Source organism: Phasianus colchicus, chromosome Z (genome assembly GCF_987193195.1).
Source record: "Phasianus colchicus chromosome Z, bPhaCol1.hap1.1, whole genome shotgun sequence".
Classification (NCBI taxonomy): Eukaryota; Metazoa; Chordata; class Aves; order Galliformes; family Phasianidae; genus Phasianus; species Phasianus colchicus.
Genome location: NC_143476.1, coordinates 64,290,290 through 64,312,467, shown reverse-complemented (window position 1 = coordinate 64,312,467; position 22,178 = coordinate 64,290,290). Strand labels below are relative to the sequence as shown.

General features: G+C 41.7%; 1 protein-coding gene across 8 annotated transcripts in view; it reads left to right on the top strand.

The window, feature by feature from the left end:
- RCL1 (RNA terminal phosphate cyclase like 1) overlaps window positions 1-18,934 on the top strand; it is a 35,081-nt gene extending 16,147 nt beyond the window's left edge. For all 8 annotated transcript variants that reach the window (XM_090130835.1, XM_090130834.1, XM_090130836.1 and 5 more), the window contains 3 exons: window positions 155-311; window positions 8,872-8,975; window positions 13,786-18,934. In XM_090130835.1, coding sequence (XP_089986961.1) covers window positions 155-311; window positions 8,872-8,975; window positions 13,786-13,936 — 412 coding nt within the window. In that variant the 3' untranslated portion in view covers window positions 13,937-18,934. The remainder of the gene's footprint in view (window positions 1-154; window positions 312-8,871; window positions 8,976-13,785) is intronic.
- Window positions 18,935-22,178: the final 3,244 nt, after the last annotated feature.

The window sequence follows — 22,178 nt, the reverse complement described above, 5'->3', positions numbered from 1 at the left end:
AGATGAAAAGTCTGGAATGGGAATTTTGTGGGCAAGTCCAGATTCCCCATAAAGTCTAATGAGTGGAGCTCTTCGCAACTTGAGGACAAGCGTGATATTTCTTCTTGGTTTGTTATTTAATTTTGTTGTTATATTCAATGTGTTCTCCTTTCAGATCTCCAGGTTTTGGCATATGCCTTATTGCGGAAACCATCAATGGCACTATTCTCAGTGCTGAGTTAGCCTCAAACCCTCAGGGCCAGGGAGCAGCTGTGCTTCCTGAGGAACTTGGCCAGAATTGTGCTAAGCTGTTGCTTGAGGAGATATACAGGGTAAGTGGCCAATATGTTTTGTGTGTACAGCTGAAAGGGAAGAAGGTAATGATATATTGGTGAAGGAATAGGTGATTTCAGGATGCACTCAGCTGAGATCTAGAAAGAAAAATCATCCAATGCTGCCAGTGTGTTCTTGGTACCAGTGGGGAGTGCTTTATAAATGGTTCTTTTAATGATATGACTTACTCTGCCATGTTATTTCCTGTGTCCATGTTATTTTACTGTGGATCATAGCAGAAAAAAAAATTTGTTTTCATTCCTTCTGTTTGCAATAGAATTCAGTTTGCTTTGTGTGGTTTTTTTTTCACTTTTAACCGTAGAAGAGAGCAGTAAGAGAGTTAATGCTATTGAGGTAGTGGTGGAATTGGAGCATTGTGAGTGGGAGAAAGTGTGAGAAAGAGGAAGGAAAGGGGGAAAAAAAGCAGCTGGTTTCCATGCCATTTTATTGCAACAATAACAAAGTTCAAATGTCCTGAGGCCTGTTTGTGATATAAGGAACAGAATGGTTTGTTGAAGCTAAGATAGTGTTTGCTTAGGAATCTTATCTGCATCACAGTTTCCCACAGCACGATTTTTTTATTAAAATGTTTCTTTTCGTCTGTGGCAAGATTTCTGGTGGATGACTGGCTCTCAGTCAGAATTTGCAATTACTGAGTTTCTCATCCAATAAAGAACATATCTGCTTTTGTTGTGTATTGCCATAGATGTCAAAATAAGCAGCTGTTAGTACTGAGAAACCACATCTGGTTTTTAGGAGGCAGCCATCTACAAATGATACTCCAAAAAAATGCAACATTGCTCTGAACTAGGATAAGGTGATAAGGCCTTGCAAAGTGTTAAAAATGCCTTTAGTGTGATTCTGTTTTAGGTAGTGTTGTCAATTAGGAAAAGGTGTTTGAGGCACAAACAGGGTCAGCAGGTCTTTGCACAGTGAAGTGATAGGGCATGCGGTTTCAGCGTCCTTGAAAATCAGATTGTCAGTGAGTGAGGTTAGCTGTGGCCTGCTATGGAACAGTTGGCATTCTGGAAGGCTCTATGCTGTGTGCACCATTACAAAAGTAAGTGGCAACTGCTGAACAGTTTGTGGACTGTTTGTTGTCCTCCACTGCAGCATCTCGTGGTGAAAAAGTTCTTATTTGTTATCCTTTAAGGGCTATTGTACTGCTTATCTACTGGAGTGTTTAGATCTTACTCAGTACTCATGAAATCCTTGCTCCCTGTCATAGGCAATATTCTGGGGTTGATTTTGTTATTTTCAGAATATACATTTGAATTTATGACTTTGTGTATGATACACACTCTAACAGTTAGAGTCTTAGCCAGGAATTAGAAAAATTGGGATTGCTCATTCATTTTATTCTATTTTTTTTTTCCAAGCTTGGGTCAGTTTAATCCAGTGTTGACCCCATGCATTGCAAAGTATGCTGTGTTTGCTTGTTTTTAGTATACTGTTTGGGGGTTTCTTTCTTTTTTTTTTTTTTTTTTTGTTTGCTTTGTTTTGCCTAGATAGTGTGTAGTAAAACAGTGAAGTTGGGAAGAGAATGCATGGGAGATCAGACTGCTGTGAACAGGCAGCCCTTACGTCCCATTCTCTTTTGGTGCTCTCCAAATGCTCGAGGGATAATTGCTCTCCCTTTCTTTGCTTAGATTGCATGTGAACTGGATTAGACTGTTTCTCCATCTGTGTCTTTGCCTGTAGGTACTCTGGGGGCCAGAAGGCTTATCAGAAAAGGGCATCCTGGCATTATTGAAGATGATTCTCTGCAGAGGATTTTAGTTGTCAGAATCACCCACAAAACTGTTGGAATTCATTCCTGCTTAAAAGGCCTCAGAGGCATCTCTTAAAGTGCTTGCTTAATGCTTGCTATTATGTGAACTTTACCATGTAGGAAACCTAAGGATTTGAGTTTTGCTATGTGAAGTGCTAAATTGCTCCTTTTGCTAAGCATCAAAAAAGAAGTTGAAAAGGGCATATATGATTCTTGCTTTTGTAATATATTTTTGTAGATGAAAGGATTTCAGAGCCAATTGACTTACAGTAAGTGGCACGTTGCTAATTACAACAGACCTGAAGGACGTGGAATGGCTAGCATTGTCTTTACAGATCTGTGTGTATTTCTTACCCAAGCTTAATTATAGAAGATCAATAGAGAAGGCCTCCTTTCTTGGCTTGAGAGGAGCTAGTTACGGATATTTAATATATCAGATGGTTGACAGAAAGGAAGGGCCAGGAAAAGCTAGAAGGGAGTTGAATGCCTGTATAGCTTGTGATTAGGAGAAATAAGGCTAGATGTAATAGTAGTTGAAGTCTAAGCTCTTCTTTGAGCAAAGGTTGAATTGTTATGGGAGCTTGGGAGGGCAGAAGGGGTAAGGTTGTTTTGTGCAGCTAGAGCTAATATCAATGAAATGTTTAACTAAATGCTAATTTTCAAGACAGTCTTACTTCAGTGTGACAAGTCTCAGCTCCTTTCTAAAAATGATTCTGCACCTCACCTAACAAATAATACACCTCAGGGCTGATTAAAGCATGCATGTATGTACCATTTGTGTAAGAGAAAAAAATAACCTTATCCTATAGTGTTATCAGTACTATAAGCTTGGAGAATAATTCTCCTCAAAACACGTGTTTGTCAACAATTCAGTTATTTGTGCTTCTGTATGTAGACTGTGATACTTATGCTGCAGCATTTCTGCATTTTCTGTCTATGTCTCTAATTATATCTTGGATTTGATTCTGTTGTCAGTGGAAACAATAATGGAGAACCTGCCATAAACTGAATTAACGAGCTAGAAGCTGCATCCTAGGTTTGTAATGAGTGCCAGCTGTTTTGGAATAGAGTCAGTACTTTTCTGACTTTGTCTATCCCATTTCCCACTGTGTTTCTGCTTTGGGGTTGTTTTGTTTTTGGTCTTTCTGTTGTTTTTTTTTTTAACTCAAGTAAGCAGCAGATTGAGAAACAAAAGATGGCCTCATTGGGAGTGGTATTTCTTTCTGTTTCATTTGACATAACTTACTGTTCTGTCAGCATTAGATTACAAAAAAATCACTTAATTTCCCTGTATGATAACTGCCTACATGGGAATGGTCATGGCAATGCATTGCTAATGCATAATAGTAGGGATGGCTAATTTGTTGCAACAGAGACTACGAAAGCTGTAGAAGAGGACCTGGAGATTGGCAGCCAACTGAACACAGAATCATAAAATGGCATAGGTTCGAGGGAACTTTAAAGGTTATCCAGTTCCAACTGCGCTGACATGGACAGGGTTGCCAGCCACTAGACCAGGCTGCCAAGGATCCCATCCAACTTGGCTTTGAATGCCTCCAGAGACAGAGCATCCATAGCCTCTCTGGACAGCCTCTTCCAGTACCTCAACATCTTCTTAAGTAAAACATTTCTTCCTAACATCTAGCCTAAATCTACCCTCTTATGGTTAAAGCCATTCTGACTTGTCCTATCACTATCAGACTTTATAAAATGTTGGTCTACCTTTTTCTTATAAGCTCCCTTTAAGCATTTGAAGGCTGCAGTGAGGTCTCTCTGCAGCCTTCTCTACTCCAGGCTGGACAAGCCCAATTTCCTCAACCTGCCTTCATAGTAGAGGTGCTCCAGCCCTTTGATCATCGTCATGGAACTCCTCTGGACTCTCTCCACATTCCTCCTGTACTGGGGGTCCCAGACTTGGACACAGGACTCCAGGTGGGGCCTCACTAGTGCAGCACAGAGGAGCAGGATCACTTCACTTCTCTCCCCCTGCTGGCCACCCCTCTCTTGAGGAAGTCCGGGGTATCATTGGCCTTCTGGGCTGCAAGTGCATGCAGCTGGTGCATGCCCAGCTTTTTGTCCACCAGGACCCCCAAGTCCTCTGCAGGGCTGCTCTCAGTGAGTTCTTCTCCCAGACTCTACTCATATCTGGGATTGCCTTGACCCAAGTGCAATATTTTGCACTTGGTCTTGTTAAACCTCAATAGATTCTCACGTGCCCACTTCTCAAGCATGTGCAAGCCCCTCTGGATGGCATCCCTTCCTTCTATTGTGTCAGCTGCACCACTGAGCTTTGTGTTGTGTGCAGACTTGCTAAGGATGCGCTCAATCCCACTGTCTGTGTCACTGATAAAGAGTTGTAGAGTGCTGGTCCCAAGGAGAACATCACTTCTGATCCCATTCCACCTGGACATGGAGCCACTGATAACAGCCCTCTGGCTATGACCATCCAGCCAATTCTTTATTGTCCAGCCTTCAAATCCACCTCTCTCCAATGTAGAGATAAGGATCTGGTGTAGGTCCATGTCAAAGGCTTTGCACAAGTCCAGATAGGTCCACCAATGCCATCACTCCACTTAGAAGACCACTGGATTGGTCAAGCATGATCTGCCCTTGGTGAAGCCACACTGGCTGTCTCAGATGTCCTCTTCATCTTATATATATCCATGAGGATCTGCTCCATTATCTTCCCAGACATAAAGCTCACAGGTCTAGTTCCCTGCATCCTCCTTTTTCCCTTTCTTAAACATGAGAGTGGCGTTTCCCTTTTTCCAGCCATGATTTGTCAGATATGTTGGGGAGAGAATTGGCAACCACATGAGCCAGTTCCTTCAGAATCCTGGAATGCATGTCATCTGGCCCTGTACATTTGTACTCATCCAGTCTCATCAGGTGATCTCAGACTTGCTCTACTCTTACACTGGAAGGGATTTTACTTCTCTGTTTTAGAAGCTCAGGGACATGAAACGTATGAGATCCTTGACTGTCCATGAAAACTGAAGCAGAGAACTCGTTAAGTACCTCAGCCTTCTCCATAACTGAGAAGGCCAGCAATCCTGTTTCTTTTATCAGAGGGAGTACACTCTCCTTTGCCTGTTTCCTCTGCCTAACATTTCTAATATGTTTCCTTTCTTATATCTTTATGAATCCTTTCTTGTTTTCATATTCCTTTCCAAGTTCAAGTCCATCTACACCTTGGCTTTCCTGCCTCCATCCCTACATATGTGGACAATATCCTTATATTCTTCCCAGGTCACCTATCTCTGCTTCTACTGCTTTTACTTTTTCTGCTCATCCTGACCAGTGGGTCCTTGCTCTGCCATGCACTCACAGAAAGATGTCCTTTCTGTGCTCTTTTTTGTTCCTTTGTTCCTAAGGACAGTTTCCTAAGGGATCTCATCCAACACTTCCTTAAACAGCCTGAAGTTGAGGGTCCTGACTCCACTCTTTGCCAGGCCCACATTCCTAAAGATCATGAACTTGACTAGGACATGGTTACTGCAGCCCAAGCTGCCTTCAGTCAAAACCTCTTTTACGATCTCTTCCTTGTTGGTGACCACCAAGTCCAGTAATGCTTCACCTCTTTTCAGTATCTGAACCATCAAGTTCTCATCAAGAGATGATGCCAGGATTCTCCTGGACTGCTTGCAGCTAGCTCACTATGTTGTTTTCCCAGTATTTATCCGGGTGGTTGAAATCCCCCATCAGCATGAGATCTTGCGAGTGTGATGCTTCTTGTAGCTGAAGCAAAAAAGCCTCATCACCAGGCTCCCATTGATCAGGTGGCATGTAGTAGACCTGGAACAATAGGTGCCCTTTATTGGTTCAGTCCCTAACTTTAACCTACAAGCTCTCAACCTGTTCACGACAGTTTGTCAGGGGCAGCTCTTCAAAGTCTATCCACTTCTTAACATAGATGGCAACTCCCCACCTCTCCTGCTTCACTAAAAAGCTCTTCTTCTAAAAAGCTCATAGCCCTCAGTGATGGTATTCCAGGTACATGAGTTATTCCATGCTTCGGTGATAGCAATAAGATTGTAGTTTTCCAATTGCACCATGGTTTTTCATCTCCTCCTGCTTATTTCCCACTCTGTATTGGTATAGGGGCTTTTCAGCTGGACTGTTAGCCGCATTACCTTCCCGAAGGAGCTCTTCTAAAATTCCTCTGGGAAAAATGTGAAGTTTTCCCCTCCCCTGCTTTTTAAAGCAACAGTGTTTCCTGGCTATTCTCTGTTCATCAGCAGTACATCCCCTTCCCCTATCAAATCTACTAATGAGGTCTGCAAACTTGCTGCCTAGTACATTCATCATAAGATACAGCAGATTAAGGTCCTCCACTAGCACCTTTTCTCTAACTTAGCTATGCTATCCCACATCTTTTCATGGGCAGGTCGCCATTACTCCCTTCTCTCTTCAAATCACGTTAAAAGCCCTGTCCATGAACCCAGACAGACCCTGAGACAGAGTACTTTTCCTCGTGACCTAGGTGGACATCATCAGGAGCCATCAGGCCAGGTACAGAGTAAACCGCCTCATGGTCAAAAAAGCCAAAATTCTTCTTAGCTGTATATTCATCAGCTGGATTTTCTTGGTCCTTGCCCCTGAAGGCATACAAGAAGACACCACCTGTACTCCCACTGTCCATTAAATTGCCTCAGTCCCCTGAAGTCACTTTTGATAGCTTTCAGGCTCTCAGTGACTTCATTGTTCCAGCCTGAACTATCAGTAAGGAGTAATAATCAGAGGAGTGAACTGGACTAGGGAGTCTGTATCATGTTTACGCACCCTGATGCTCTTCAATCTCTCCACCTCCTCCTCAAGCTCCTGCCCTGTGCTGAGCAGATCACCCATAGGCTCACACCTCACACAGGTGGTATCTCTGCCACTCTGCGAGGGCAGCAGCAAGCTCAGGCACTCCCTGCAACCAGAGACCAGAACAGACGTATTTCTGAGTAGGCACTCAGTCTGGGTAGCCGCATTCTTTTATGCAGGAGCTTTCTGCCTGATGGGGATCATAGCAAGATTTGTTGTCTGGGAGGCAGCTGATTGATGAGCCAGTCCCCTGATTGGGGAGGAGTAGTCAGCCCTGCCTGTGTTAAATGCTACACCATGCTCTGCCCACTGTTTTCAGCACTCCTGGGAACTCTGCTCCCTCCAGGCTGCTTTTCTAATTTCAGGGTGTGATGCTGCTGCTCTTGGCCCTGCCCCCACCATGTCAGAACTGCTGCCACATGGGAGGCAGTTGTGTCTGGCAGCTTCTCGCTGACAGGAATTCAGTTGTCCTGAATAGGCACAGTCAGTTCCTTGCTTTAGTGTGGAATGCGACTGCACCAGAGCTGTCTGCCTGCAGAGAAAAATATGAGCTAGCAGTGTGCACTGCTGAAGGCTAAGAAGGCCAGTGGCAGCCTGGCCTGACAAGAGGGAATGGCTTTAAAATAAAAGAGGAGAGATTTAGGTTAGATGTTAGGAGAAGATTTTTCACTCAGAGGTTGGTGAGGCACTGACACGGGCTGCCTAGAGAAGCTGTGGATGCCCCATTCCTGAAGGCATTCAAGGCCAGGCTGTATGGGGCCCTGGGCCCTGATCTAGTGGGTAGCAGAGCCCTGTGTCTGTTGCAAGGTTGGAGCTAGGTGATCTTGAAGGTCCCTTCCAACCCAGGACATTCTGTGAGGTGACCGTTCCCTTGTACACAGCAGAGGGGAGGCTGGGCCACTAGTTCATTGTTTGGTTTTGGGTCCCTCATTAAAAGAAGGATGTCAAGTCATTGGAATGGGTTCAGAGAAAGGTAACTAAGCTGGTGCAGGGACTAGAAAACAAGACATACAAGGAGCGGCTGACAAAACTGGGGTTGTTGAGTTTGCAGATGAAGAGGCTGGGGGAGACTACCGCTCTGCAACTATCTGAGAGAGGGCTGCTGTGAAGTTCATCTCTTTTCTTGTGTGATAACTAATAGAACATAAGGGAACATCCTTAAGTTGCAGCAGTGGGGTTTAGCTGAGATATAAGAAAGATCTTAAAAGATTTTTACAACCCTTTTTTATATCAACAACTGTATGATTCAAAGTGTTGAATTTATATTTTCAAAGAACAGTGAGACTTGCCATACTGAAGTAAAACCATCTTGAAAATTACTATCAGCATCTCTCACTGGAATAGTCTTTTTTTCTGCCTTTTCACTGAGTAAATGTTGAAGTTGTCACATCATGTTTTCTTAGTCTATCCCAAAATTTATTTGGAATTCAAAATTCCAAAAAATTTGCTTTTTTGAATAGTTACATTTCTTAAAAAGTTAAGTTTGTGCTTTGCCCACAAAGCTAACTGCCAGTTAGCAGTTTCTGTAGTTTTTGCTTTCTCCGGACAACATGTTCAGTGAGTTTAGGATTAGTTTTAATTCAGCAGGAAAGTATTCAGAAATTACATGGCGATTTTGGATCTGTAACGAGTGAAATCCAGAAGTTCATGTCATCCTTTTGCTTAAAAGTTGTTTACTAAAGTTTAGAAACATTTCCATGCTTCAGTTTTGTAATGGTTGAACAGAACAGGGAGAGATGAGAGAGTTCTTTGTTTTGACATTGCTACTGGGGGTTTTGGTTTAGTTATATTTCTTTCCCAGCCTGACAGGTGAAATGAATTTGTCATTGTTACAAAATCTAGATTTTCATCTTTTCGGCCCTTTGAAACTGAGAGCAGTAATTCAACCTTTTAAATATTTCTTTCTTCTCTATTATTCTCCTCCCATCTCAATTTTTGGTTTGTACAGAGATTAATTATTAAAACATTTTGGTTTACAGGGAGGCTGTGTTGATTCAACAAACCAGAGCCTTGCTCTGCTGCTCATGACCCTTGGACAACAAGATGTTTCCAAAGTCCTGTTAGGACCTCTGTCTCCATACACGTAAGTTGTTTTTTATTTTTATTTTTTCTCATTTTATTTACTTAGTCTTGTTCAATTCTATATCACACAGCTATTTTTTCTATGTGAAAGATGTTGTCTGTGGCTGTGAGTAGAACAACCTTTATCCGTCTTAAAATGAGACAGGTAGTGTAAGTTAGCCAGTGTAAACACAGATTAAAATATTATTTCCGTACTGTTTTGTATTCTTCCTGATTCTGAAGCAATTAAAATTGCAGAGATGAGGTTTATTGTGGATTCTTGGTCTTGTATGTGTACATCAGTTAGCTTTTTCTGCCTAGCATACACTAACTTGTTTTCCTAGCAATTTCTCTGTAGCTGGGACATTAAATGGCCTGTTTTGAATGGTTTGCCAAATGCTAAAGCTGTAACTGTCTAAAGGAGACAGCTCAAGAGTTCAATTTGTGGAGCTGTGTGCAGCCCTAAAGCTTTAGTCCTGTCAGGTAGTGGACTTCTGTGATGCCCTTTAATCTTGAATTTTATTAAAGATTTGTCTGTCACTACTAATGATTTGGAGGAATAAATTTCTCACAGTTAGTTGAAACATGGGGTAGGTAAAAGACATCCGATACCAAAAATTTCATTTATTCTAGAAGACTGACTTGGTCATAGCAATTCGTAGAGACTGGGCAGTTTTCCATTAAGCAAGATGAGAGAAGGGTAGCTTATTTGACAATGGCATCAAACAATAAGACTATGAACTGTCCTTTTTCGGTTATCATGGTACCGGTGCTGTATACGTGAAAGGTACAGTACTGTGATAACTGAAGAATGGTGGTGCCATCACATGAGATCTAGAAATTGCCTAACTTCAATTTCAGTCTCTTACACCTGGGTAACAACATTCATCAGATTTTTTTGGGGAGGGGAGCAAGGAGAGGGAGGGAGCAGGTAAGCCTCCTTTTGCACAGGAGTGAAGTAATCCTGTGTGAAGTAAGTATCCAAGTGAAAGGCATCAAAGAAGTACACAATTAAGCACGTGAAACAAATTGATGACTTACATCATTCAGCCTTTTTTTTCCTCCTTGATACTATGCAAGTTGTGTGAGCACATCACTTTATTTTGTAAGCAGACTGATTTCAAATGGGTGGATTGTGACTTCTGCCAGGCTAGGAGTGCATGGCAGAGATCGAGGTCAGGAGCAGACATGCTGGAGCATCACATGCCACAAGAAATCAACTCTGTGTGGAGCACCTTCATGCCCTCACTAAGGCAGCTGGTAAAGGGTCGGGAAAGTTGGCCCTCAAGCAGCTCATCAAGTGCACAAGTTTTTGAATTGAATTATGGTACTGTCCTCGTAATCCCTTCTTCCCTTTGTCAGAGCTATAATGTCTCTGCATTTAACACTTAAACCTTGCAGACTTCAAAGCTATTTATAAGACATATATAGTTGAGTTCCCTCAACTGAGTCCAGCACAGTGTAGCCTAAATGTGACAGTTCAGCTGGTGGATTAAAACTCTGTGAGGGAGATATGACGCTCTGGAATACACCCACCAGAACAAGGAGATATCTTCCACATTTGTGTATTTCCCTCAGAGCCATTGCTCATGTGGAAGCTATGCTAGGAACAGGGCTGCCTAGGGGAGGATCACCAGCCTCTTGCGTTATATTGCAGATTTCACAGTGCTTGTCTGTTGAGCTGCTCATAATTGTGGGTGCTCACGGTGTTGCCATCTCACAAAGGGTGAATGGTAACAAATCTTAAATCTGGCATGAAATGAGGGCCTTGCGGTTTTGTCTGGTCTGCATGCAGATGAATGTGTGTGGACCAGGGTGCACACCGAGGACAGCAATGGGAAAGCACTGCTGCCAGCTTGTAAGGCCTTAGGGAGGAAAAAGGCACATGTGCTTCAGCATGAAAGTCCCCACAAACTGCATCTGAAAACTGCTCGCAAGCTGTGGTGTGCAGGGCACCAAAATAGCGGGGGAAAACTTGACAGAACTGAGCACAGGCAGCAAGAAGGGGAGGAAGAAAAGGCATCCGTGGCCCAAGGGGGGTCTAATCTGCCTACAGCAACAAACAGGATAGCCACCTCCCACTGCGGCCCCTCTGCTGGGCTAGCCCTGCTCACAAGCACTGCCCACTGCCGCGTTGAGCTGACCCAGAGCTGCCTGCACAGCTCTGCGAGTGTCAGCCGGAGGGGAAGGGGCAGCTACAGCCCCTGCTATTTCATTTTCTGTCTCCCTCCTCCAGGGCAGGCTGGGGTCTCCTCTACTCCCCTCCCATCCCCTCCCTCTCCATTGGCTGGGACCAGACGATCTGAGGAAGCAGAGGCCACAGGCCAGGCCCAGCGGGGTCTACTCTGCGGTCTACTCTGGCACTCTCGTGTCGCTGATGTGTGCCGTGTGTGAGCTCCCACGTGCACTGCTATGTGTTTGGGGTAAAGGAACAGAGCAGGCCTTGTTGGCAGCCAGGTCTTCTCAAGTGGTGATTAATGAGCTGGTCACTGTGCCCTGACAGCAAGCTAGAACACATAAAGTGATTATGCTGCTCAGTAGGCTTCTGGAAAAAGAGGGTCCTTCTGCAAGCTTACTTTTCTATATATATATAATTGTAGTACAGTGGTTATTAATTCCAAGGAGTCTGGCGCTGAGGAAGATGTCTGATATGGTTCTGTTAACTGTCCTTCAGCTTAACAGAATAAAGAGAGAATAAAGACTAACACTCCAACAAGATAAAACTGCTATACTGCTCACTCCCTCTGTCACTCCTCTATTTGGCTCCTGTGTGTTTGATGCAGCTGCCTATTATTTGGGATATAGACCTGCCCACACTTTTATCAGCCTCAAGCTAACAGCAGCCCACTTTCTGCTTCATTTTGTTATGTCTCTTCCCCTTTCTTTTTTCCTATTTCCAGAGTTCTTACCTCATGTTTCCTACTGCTTACAAATTCTCCTTCCTGATCTCCGTGCACCCTCCTCCTCTCCCATTCCTTTAAGCCTATCTTATTTACCCAGGGGCTTTTTCTTTTTCACTCTTTCCAGAAGTAGAGGCAGAGCAGCAATAGTCTACAAATGTAGGAAGAGAGGTCCTCTGCTTCTGTGCTGCCTTTGGCACTTACGCAGTTTATTCTGTATCCTTGCAGTTCAGTGCTGTGTTCCTGCTGTTTTGAGCTTGTCTTTTCAATTGTCACACTGCCAGAGCTCTGGGAAGTGACCCAGCTAGCAAGGAGGCTGATACAGAGCTTGTTGCCTGTCAGTTTTGCTGGAGTATTTTTGCCCATTTGCTTACTTACAGCCTCCTTTTGGATCTGAGGAGGCATGGAAGAAAAGGCAGTCTTCATTTCTTCCTTAAAACTGTTAACACATTCAGGACATGTGAAAGCTGGTGCTTGTGTGAAGGCTGGTCACTAGCCCAGCAAAATGGGGTGAGAAGTTGTACGTAGCAGGAGGATCCACATGCCCACATTCATCCTACAGAGGTATTCAGCTGATTGCTTCAGAGGCAAATCACCAAGCACAGACCAGTGTCATTGACAGTAGCCTCTGTCTGCCTGGCTCCTGCTGTTTCTCTCTTCTCCCCACTCACACATCCATGTGCAGGAGTACAACTCAAGTGGGTAACACAGTTCCTGATTCTGCAGCACCCACTGTGCTGTGTATAGAGGCTCCTGGATTTCTGTGTATAGAAGGTGCCAGGAGCTTTGTGATGTTGCTCTGGGGACTGTCTTCTGCCCTTGGTCTCCTGCTTCTCATTTTTCTTGATTTGATGTCATGATACAAGTGACTAGCTTGTGATTATGCTGTTAGCATGCAAAGCAGAAGCTTTTTGCAGTTTGCCAACTGCAGGTGTGTGGACTGGATGTGAGCGTTCTTTTTCTTCAAAGGTTAAACTTAGTCTAAAAAGAGTATTTGCTGATTGATGTAGAAGATTAAACATTAGATCACAACTACAATCTTGCCTCTGACTGTGGCTGGAAGAGAACAGTTATGTCATAAGCAATTATCAATTGTAGCATTTTGGTGTAATTGCATGTTCCCTGTTTTGGGAAGCCAAGAGGAATGTTTTCTTGGATTTTTATTTTCTTTGGTTCAGTTAGGTTTTGTTTTGTCATATTTTTTTTCTTAAGAGTGTTGCTATTTTTTTTCTGTCAGACCCTCTCTGCTCTGACAGAAACAAATCTGAACTGTGCCTATTTAGTGTCTTTGTGCCTCTCATTCTGAAATTACAGGAAATTGCTTCCTGCTCTTGAAAATCAGGAGAAAATAGGATAGATTAGTTCAGTTGGAAGGGACTCACAGAGATTGTCAGTCCAACTGCCTGATCACTTTAGGGCAAACCAAAAGTGATAGGGCATTATCCAAATGCCTCTTGAACATCAGCAGACACAGAGCATCAGTCACCTCACTAGGAAGCCCAGAAGTATGCCCCCAAGGCCAAACTCTTAGCTATCTCTATTTAATCTTTTGTTTCTGCTTTAAACTTTGGGAGAGATACTGTACTGTAGGTTGGTACAGTGTTCTTAGGACCCTAATGTAGAGTCAGCATTGTGACTAAGTGACCTTGCCTGGCTACACCTGTTCTTTCTCTCCTTGTTTTCCTTCCTTAGCATTTTGTCTTGCTGTTACCGGGCATTCTGTCTTTCTCTGCCTATACAGAGTACGTGGTGTTTTCAGTAGGGGTCACTAGCAGCAGTGCAAGTGAGAAAAAATTTTTGAGCCTGTGGGTTTGTTTCTCTGTACTGAGCAATATTCTTATGCTTATTGTGCTCATTGGAATTGACACTAGTAGATACTGCTGTTGTGCTTTTTGGTTTTTTTCTTAAGTTCTGTTGTTTTCTCTTCCTCAGAATTGAGTTTCTGCGACACCTGAGAAGCTTCTTCCAGATCATGTTTAAAATTGAAATGAAGTCCCCTGAAGAAGAATGCAAGGGCGGAGAGAAAGTCTTAATGACATGTGTTGGCACTGGATTTTCCAACCTTAGTAAAACAATAAGATAAGAAGCTTATCTGCAGACTTTCCAAAATGAGATATCAGAAAACATTGCAAAAATTTGATAAAAAGTGTCTTCCCCTCTACTTATTCTGGCACCAGGAAAATCAGTGCACAGGTACTCAATCTTGCTTCATGTGAACAATAAAATTACTTCAGGCTGTTTAGACCTGTGTTCTTTTTGAAGATGCATTACTGCTATGCATGGAATGACACATTTTGTACAGCTGCAGCATTTTAAAAGAGGGATTATAATGGATGACCACTTTTTGGATTGACAGGTGCTGGAAGTTCCTGTCAGAATATAAATTCTTACCCAGTAAAAACTTTTTGCTAGATTCAATGCAAGCCTGATGAATCTAATGCTGAGCTCTTTATAGAAGGAAAAAGGTTTATGCTTGATTTCATATTATACTCAGTGTGAAATAAAACAAAACTGTGTTAGAAGGTGGTATATTCATAGAGCAAGTACTAGTGACTGTGTTATAATGGTCTTAAAAATTCTATCCAGTGCTGCTGTAAAGTGGGTATGATCTATCTAAGCATATTTTGAAAATACTTTGTTCTAAATAAGGTTTTCTTCCTCTGTAGAAACCAATGAAGTTTTTTTCAGACCTGTAAGATGGCATTTCAAATGCCAACTATTTTGAAGTGTTATATGGAAAGAACAGTTAGGGAATTGTTGGAGGTCGGGCCATTTTTACAACTTAGTACCTTCCAAAACTTTTTGGCAGATAAGCAATTCCCAAGTAATTTAGGAAAAACCTAATTGAAGTTCTTCAACTATTTTTTCTTTTCAAATTATTGCAGAAAAAAAGTCTGTGGGCAAAGAATAATTTCTTGCCTTGCTTCCCATTGTTACCTGCACAATAAAAAGCTGGAAACTCTCCAAATAAAAGTTATGCTAAATATGGGGACCCACTGATCCAAAAAATGGAATGTACAAAGGTGAGATGAGTAGTTACTGGAATGAATGTTTAAAACCTACATTAATTCAAAGTAAAATTTTACAGCACAGCTCAGATTCCTGAAATAAATCTAAATAAACATTAGAAAGTACTGCCACAGTTTCAAAAGCTAAAAGCTCTATTCCATTTAAACTTTGAAAGTTCTAAGCTTTTGAAATTGTGACAGCATTTCCAAATGTTCATTGTACCAAGCATAGAAAGGACAGTGTGTTGCCCTGGTAGAAATACTGCTAAGAGCCCAGGTAATCTTAGCAGTAAAGTAGTTATGTCATAAAATTACCCATGCTTAACTAAACCTCATTGTTGAAGTTAGGCTGTTAAACTTCAGCCCTGCTGAGAGAAAGCAACTAGATTGCATAGCTTCACAACAGACTGCTAGCTATGACTCAGAATTGCTGGTTGCTTTACACAGAAAAACACGTGTATAACAGGAAGAAGTCTTCCAGAACAGCCAGTTTCTGGAGAAGTAGGAACAATGGAACAATTCCAAATTGTTCCTTAAAAATTATTTGATCTTTATGTTGTATGAAAAGTACTTATGATATAAGTATACTATATATAAGATCTGTCTGTTTACAGACAGAATGGTGATTAAAACTTGTTTTGATAAACTGATCCCATATGTAATGGGACAGGTCAGTTTTACAGAGAAGTGATTTCTAACAAAGAGACCATTCATGTTCTTTATCAACACATCTTTATCAAGGATGTTACGAGGAGATACATTTTTAATCTCAGTCCATCGTGGTAGGTTTAAAAATCTTCAGATTTGAACTTGATAATCTGTATCAGAACAATTTTGTACTCCTTGAGCTATTTGTCAATTCAGTTTGTGGTTTTAGATAAACTATTCTGATAATATTCTTCAGCTGTGATTGGAAACTTTTCTGCTTGCAGAATACCTTAAGGATGGGCTATAGGGGATGTAGTTGTGGGAAGGGACTAATTAATAGAAGCATTTTGTAATGTGTATTTTAAATGCACAGGACAAGGTGAAAAAGCACGAAGAAATGTTTTGACAGAAAACTATCAGAGCAAGTCATTATATGGAGAATCATTTTCTTTCAATTTGCCTAACAGAAAAGGCTACTGCTGTCTGATGCAAAAACTATTAGAAAAATGTTATTTTTATATGGTATCCAATTCCATTTTTGTGATGTGTATTGTTAAATGCTGTTCAGTTTCGGAGATGGCTGGTAACTTTTCTGTATCTTCTGTGTTTACATGAGAAAATTCATGATAAATTGCTGTAGAACAGATTCTGGAGTAGCAGAGATTATGCTGAAGGTGAAATTGCTTCAGTCCCAGCCTGTGCACTTTACTGAAGGTGTGTGGCTTGAAGCCAGTGCAGTAAATGTCTGGGAAAGCACACAGTGAGATAGCAAGGCCAAAACAGTAGGTACATGACTGCCCTGGGTAATATTTTCAAAATTGTGATTATGTTACTGCTAGAGCACAGATACTCTCTTTCTTCTTCCCTTACCCCACAGGTGATATTAAGAGTCTAATGGATTTTGTTCTGAGCCACTGAGACATATTTCTGTTGTTTGCAAGCTTTGACATTCACTTTCCAGTTTTTCAGTCATGCCCTTGAGGCAGCAGCAGGAGGGAAAAAGACAATAAGGAAAAGTACCAACTTTCAGAAGGAATAATTTTACATATAAACTTTTTGCTCTGTCTTTGTTATTTTATGACCATCTCCGCACATTCATTTTGCATGTCTGATAAAGCATTTATGTGCATTAAAAAGGGCATGATTAGCAGGTCAAGGGAGGTGATCCTCCCCTTCTTCTCTGTCCTGGTGTGGCAACATCTGGAATACTATGTCTGGCTTTCTCAGTTCAGGAATCACAGAATCATAGAATGGTTTGGATTAGAAGGGAATTCAAGGATCGTGAATCTCCAACTCTGCACCACATGCAGGGCCACCAACCTCCACATTTAATACTAGACTAGGCTGCTCAGGGCTCCATCCAACCTGGCCTTGAACACCTCCAGGAACAGGGCATCCACAACCTCTCTGGGCAGCCTGTTCCAGCACCTCACCACTCTCTCTGTAAAGAACTTCCCCCTGACATCCAACCTAAATCTCCCCTCTTTCAACTTAAAACCATTTCCCCTTGTTCTGCTGTTATCTACCCTTTCAAAGAGTTGACTCTCCTTCTGTTTGTAGGCTCCCTTTAGGTACTGGAAGCTGCAATGAGGTCACCCCGCAGTCTTCTCCAGATTGAACAAGCCCAGCTCCCTCAGCCTGTCTTCAAAGGGGAGGTGCTACAGTCCCCTGATCATCTTTGTGGCCCTTCTTTAGAGCCTCTCCAACAGCACTCTGTCTTTCTTGTACTGGGGGCTCCAGACTGGATATAGTACTCCAGATGGGGTCATGCAACAGCAGAGTAGAGAGGGACAATCACCTCCCTGTCCCTGCTGACCACCCCTCTTCTGATGGAGCCCAGGATACCATTTGCTTTCTGAGCTGTAAGTGCACATTGCTGGCTCGTGTCAAGTTTTTCATTCATCAGGACCCCCAGGCCCTTCTCTGTAGTGCTACTCTAAAGGACCGTTCCTCCCAGTCTGTGTATATGCCTGGGATTCCTCCAGCCCAAGTGCAAAACCTTGCACTTTGCTTTGTTGAAGGTAGGAAACTTCTGGAGAGAGTTCAGTAGAGGGTTACAAAGATGAGTCAGAGCCTGGAGCATCTCTCTTAGAAGGAAAAACTGAGAGACTCAGGACTGTTCAGCCTAAAGAAAAGAATGGAAGGTGATCTAATTAATGTTTATAGGTATCTAAAGTGTGGGTGTAAAGTGAATGAGGCCACTCTTGTTGCTGCATTCTTTTCAGTGATGTGCAGCAACAGGACAAGGGGCAATGGGCAAGATCGGGAGTACAAGAAGTTCCATACAAACGCAAGGAAGAACTTACTGTGAAGGTAACACAGCACTGGAAGAAGCTGCCCAAAGAGTCTGTGAAGTCTCCTCTGGAGATACTTAAGACCCTCCTGGAAGCTTTCCTGTGCAACCTACCGTAGGGAACAAGGTTTTAGCAGGAGAGTTGCACTCAGTGATCTCCAGAGGTCCCTCCCAACCCCTATGATTCTATAATTTCTACTCAGTCTGGAAACTAGGGAATACAGAATAAGGCTGCTACTTTGTCAAAGCAACCATAAACAAAGAAAAGAAAAGGAAAGGAAAAGAATAGAAAAAAAGGAAAGGAAAGGAAAGGGAAGGGAAGGAAAAGAAAAAGGAAAGGCATGGTGCAAGGGACATCTTCTACAGTTACTGTTTAGGTCCTAGTAAACCTGAAAGATGGAAAAGAAAAAAGACAATCCTGCAAGGAATAGTGTGTGTGTTCGATTTTGCTGTAACATCATTGTACAGAATTGTCATGAAGGAAAGTCATGCACTCTGTTAGAGCATCACAATGCCCAAGTAGTAATTGCAGTTGATAACTTAAAACATTACAGTAAGACAGGTTTGTTAGAATGATCTGTAGTATATCTGTAGCAGTAGGTGTAAGTGTGAGTGGTAATCTTTCTCCTGAAACAGTAAAATTACTATACATATTCACCAAAAAGAGTACCATGACCTATATTCCCTGTCTGCTACGGAATATCTGGAAGTTGGGTCTATGTCAAAATATGCATGAATACTGATTTATTTATTTTAAGTAGAAAAGAGATCAGAAAAAAATCTTAAAGCTTGTTTATGTTTCAGCACTCAGAAGGTGCCTGATTTTGTAGGGTTTCCTTAAATGTTTGCATATGTATTTGTATTTAGAAACGCCTCTACAGATTCAGAATGTATCTGAGGGAAAAGGTTTCTGCTATGAAATGTTCCAGAGCATCAAATATAAAAATCTATGCCATATTCACACCACAAATATCTTATCCACTATTTTCACCTTTGGTTTTTGTAACTTAAATTGTGTATGTAATGTACATCTGTGATAAATCAGAACTCAGTAAGAGAGCCTAGAATACATAATTTCTGTTTTGTTTGGAAATATGCTTGTCAGGTTGTTGATAAAAATACTGTTTCTTAATCCTTGATGTCAATATCGAATTTTCCCTAGAAACAGTATCAAGATCTTGTTCTAGTCTGTTCTAAGTAATGATGTACAGATTCAAAGTAAGGAAAATCTGATTTGAAAGGATCTGGATTTTTTCACAGTACGTGGAACATCTTAGAAGAGCAGGCTACAGATCATAGCTTCTTAGCAGCTTTTTTACTCAACAGGAGAGTGACAGTCTAAAGCTACAACATCTGGGCCTGTCCTTTTCACATGAAGACTGACAGCTGCCTCAGTAGTTTTTCTTTTTGATTTTCAGTTTCAAAGTAAAAATGAAGAATAAACTTCTTTTTTTCTGGAATCCAGAATAGTTCCATTGGAAGGGAAATGCAAAGATCATCAGCCTTTTGAGTCCTGACAGGCATAGGTCACCAACCACATCTCTAGGAATGCTGTTGCAGTGTTTGACTACCGTCACAGTAAAGAAATTTTCCCTAATGACCTTCCCCAGGCAGCTCTGTGTCATTCCTGTTCTGCCTTTGGTTCCCAGAAGCAGCTGGCACCTGCCTCAGGGAGCTGCAGGGAGAACTGAGGTACCTCTCGTCCTCCTCCAGGCTGGGCAGCCCAAGTGCCCTCAGCCCCTCTCACAGTGCGTACCTTCCTGTCCTGTTACCAGCTGTGTTGCCCTCTTCTGGATGCTTTCAAGTATCTTAATATCACTTTTATGTTGTGGTCCCCAGAAGTGCACTCAACATTTGAGGTGAGGCTAAAGCAGTGCTAAATATAGGAGAATTACTTCTCACCATCTGGCTACACTATGTTAATGTGTAATCGCCAAATGCAGTTTTGCCCTCTGGTGCCAAAGCTGGCTCATGCTGAGCCCAATGTCACCAACAGCCCCAAGTCCCTTCCTGATGATCTTCTCCCAGCCACTCAGCTCCCAGTCAGTGTCTGACCCTGCTCCATCTGATATGCAGTACTATTCAGGCACTTCATCATTCATCACAGAGTGAACTTGTTCATCTCGTAGTTTAACAATGTGTCTAGAATTATATTGTGAGAGATGACATCAAAAGCCTTACTAAAATCCAATAAGATTACATCCACTGCTTTCTCTTCATCCACTAATTGGGTGACCTCTTCATAAAAGGAGATGAAATTACAAAGTAGGACTTTTCTTTGATGAATCCACGTTGACCATGCCTGAGAAGAGCTTTGTTCTTTAACTGATTTTCAATGTCCTCTAGAATTACCTTCTCTGTAACTTGTCTAGGCACTGAGTTTAACCAAGAAGTCTATTTTGGCTTGCAGAGTTAAAAAAACATTACAAGTAGATGGCTTTAAGTCTTGAACTTTACTGTAAGAGGTGTTCATGAAAAGATGTAACAAGTAGCTGAAGGAACTAGAGAATCCTATTAACTGCTTTTTTTCTTTCTCCAGTCCCATAGGTTTAAGCAAAAAGAGTTGAGCTTTTCATTCAGAAACACCTGAGTGAATTTTACTGTGTAGAGTTTTACTGTGTTTGGGCAATGGCATTTTCTCCAGTGATGCAACTTTCAGAGATCTGCTACGAAAGAATTTGACGGAAACTTTTGTTTTCACACCTATTCACTCATCAGTAAAATCTCTAGTTCATTTCCTCCAACTTATGACTTCCCCAGGCAAGAACGATATTTTTAATTAATGAATTATTTCAATTGTTTCCCTGAAGCATTTGGTATACAGATATAAATATGTCTATTTCTTGTATTAATGTAATGAAATTCTTGGCTTTATAGACTTATCCTTCTATTTCAAAGTCTGCAGAAATGTTGTTGTGCCTGAGGTAGATGAAAATGAAGTGACTCTTGCATTCCACAGGGAGCTGAACTAGAAAATCCTGAGATCTACCAATTCTCAGTCTGTGCAATATTATCTTCACTTTATGACCACTTTAAACAGGTTGTGTCTCTACAAGCCTAAATCTCCCTGGCTTATTTCTGCTCTTACACTGTTTTGGTCTTGCTTCTTTCTTGGTTGGTTGGTTTGATTTGGTTTATTCATAGGATTTGTTTGTGTATCTTTGCCCATATTAGATTCTTATTTAGACTAAACCCTGCTGCTTTTACTTGAGAAAGATTTTCTCCATGGTACATCCTAAGTGCTATCTGCTATCTTTCTCTGTTAGACTGTTCTTCCTGCTTCTGTTACCTCCGTGGCTGTTCCTCCATCACACAAGCTGGAAGGACAGCTTCCACAATGCCACTGTGGGGTTTTGAGTTGCTAGATAATCTCCCTTCTCTTGGCACTTCATGGATGTCTGCAGGCTGTCTCTCTGGCCACTCACCCAGCTGGTATACCCCTCATTTGTCCAGCAGTTAAATTATAAAAATGCTGATCTGCTTCACTGCAGGGATTTTAATTCAGGATTTATAAAATGGAAAAGCTACTAGATACACTGAGTTCTGTATGGCTAAATGTACCTGATGTGGAAACAAAGGGTTCTCCTCATCTCTTCCATCTCAGAAGTCTCCTTGCAAACTTGTCATCTTGAAGTAAAGAGGGTTTAGAATGAAGAAGGCATTGTTAATTACAGAGTCTGGCCTCCTATGTGTTAGTATGTTCTTCCTCTTTCAAAAGAAATTGTAAGGTGCAGAAGGGTCTCCAGTCTTCAGCAGAAAAACTGAGACAAGGCATTTCCATTACATAGTTTTTGTAAATTTGTTCTAGCATTTAATTGCTTACTGTTTAAAAAGAAGTACTTATTTCACTTGGTCAGTTCTTACAGTGCTAGAGAATGCTTGGATCCCTTATGTTTCCACTCCATGAACGGCCTCAAAATTAAAATATTTCTGCTTTGGTATTGGAAAACCTTATCAGAAAAAACGAGAAAAAAATAAGTCCTAGATGAATCTCCTGAGATTTAAAGTGGAACAAAAAAGCAAACTACCAATAAGCAAAAATCAAAAATTTCTTGCAGGCTATCATTAAGATGTATAGTCTCTTTTAAAAGTAGTGGTACATCACACTATTAAACAGACACTGGGCGTATTAAGTCCAGGAGCTACAGGTTGCACAAGAGATAATCTTGAAATCTAGCTCCACGCTTACTGAGATGAAAGACTCAGTACTTTTGGGACCCTCTGTGAAGAAAGCATACCTAGGGTTGTGTTTCCTTAGCAATATTGTGGGGTTTTCTCTCATTAACACTATGTCTTCGTTAAGGTATATACCACTGCTATTTGAAATACTTTTTCCTATACAAAAGAAATATTGGCTTATGAGTACGAATTCTGGG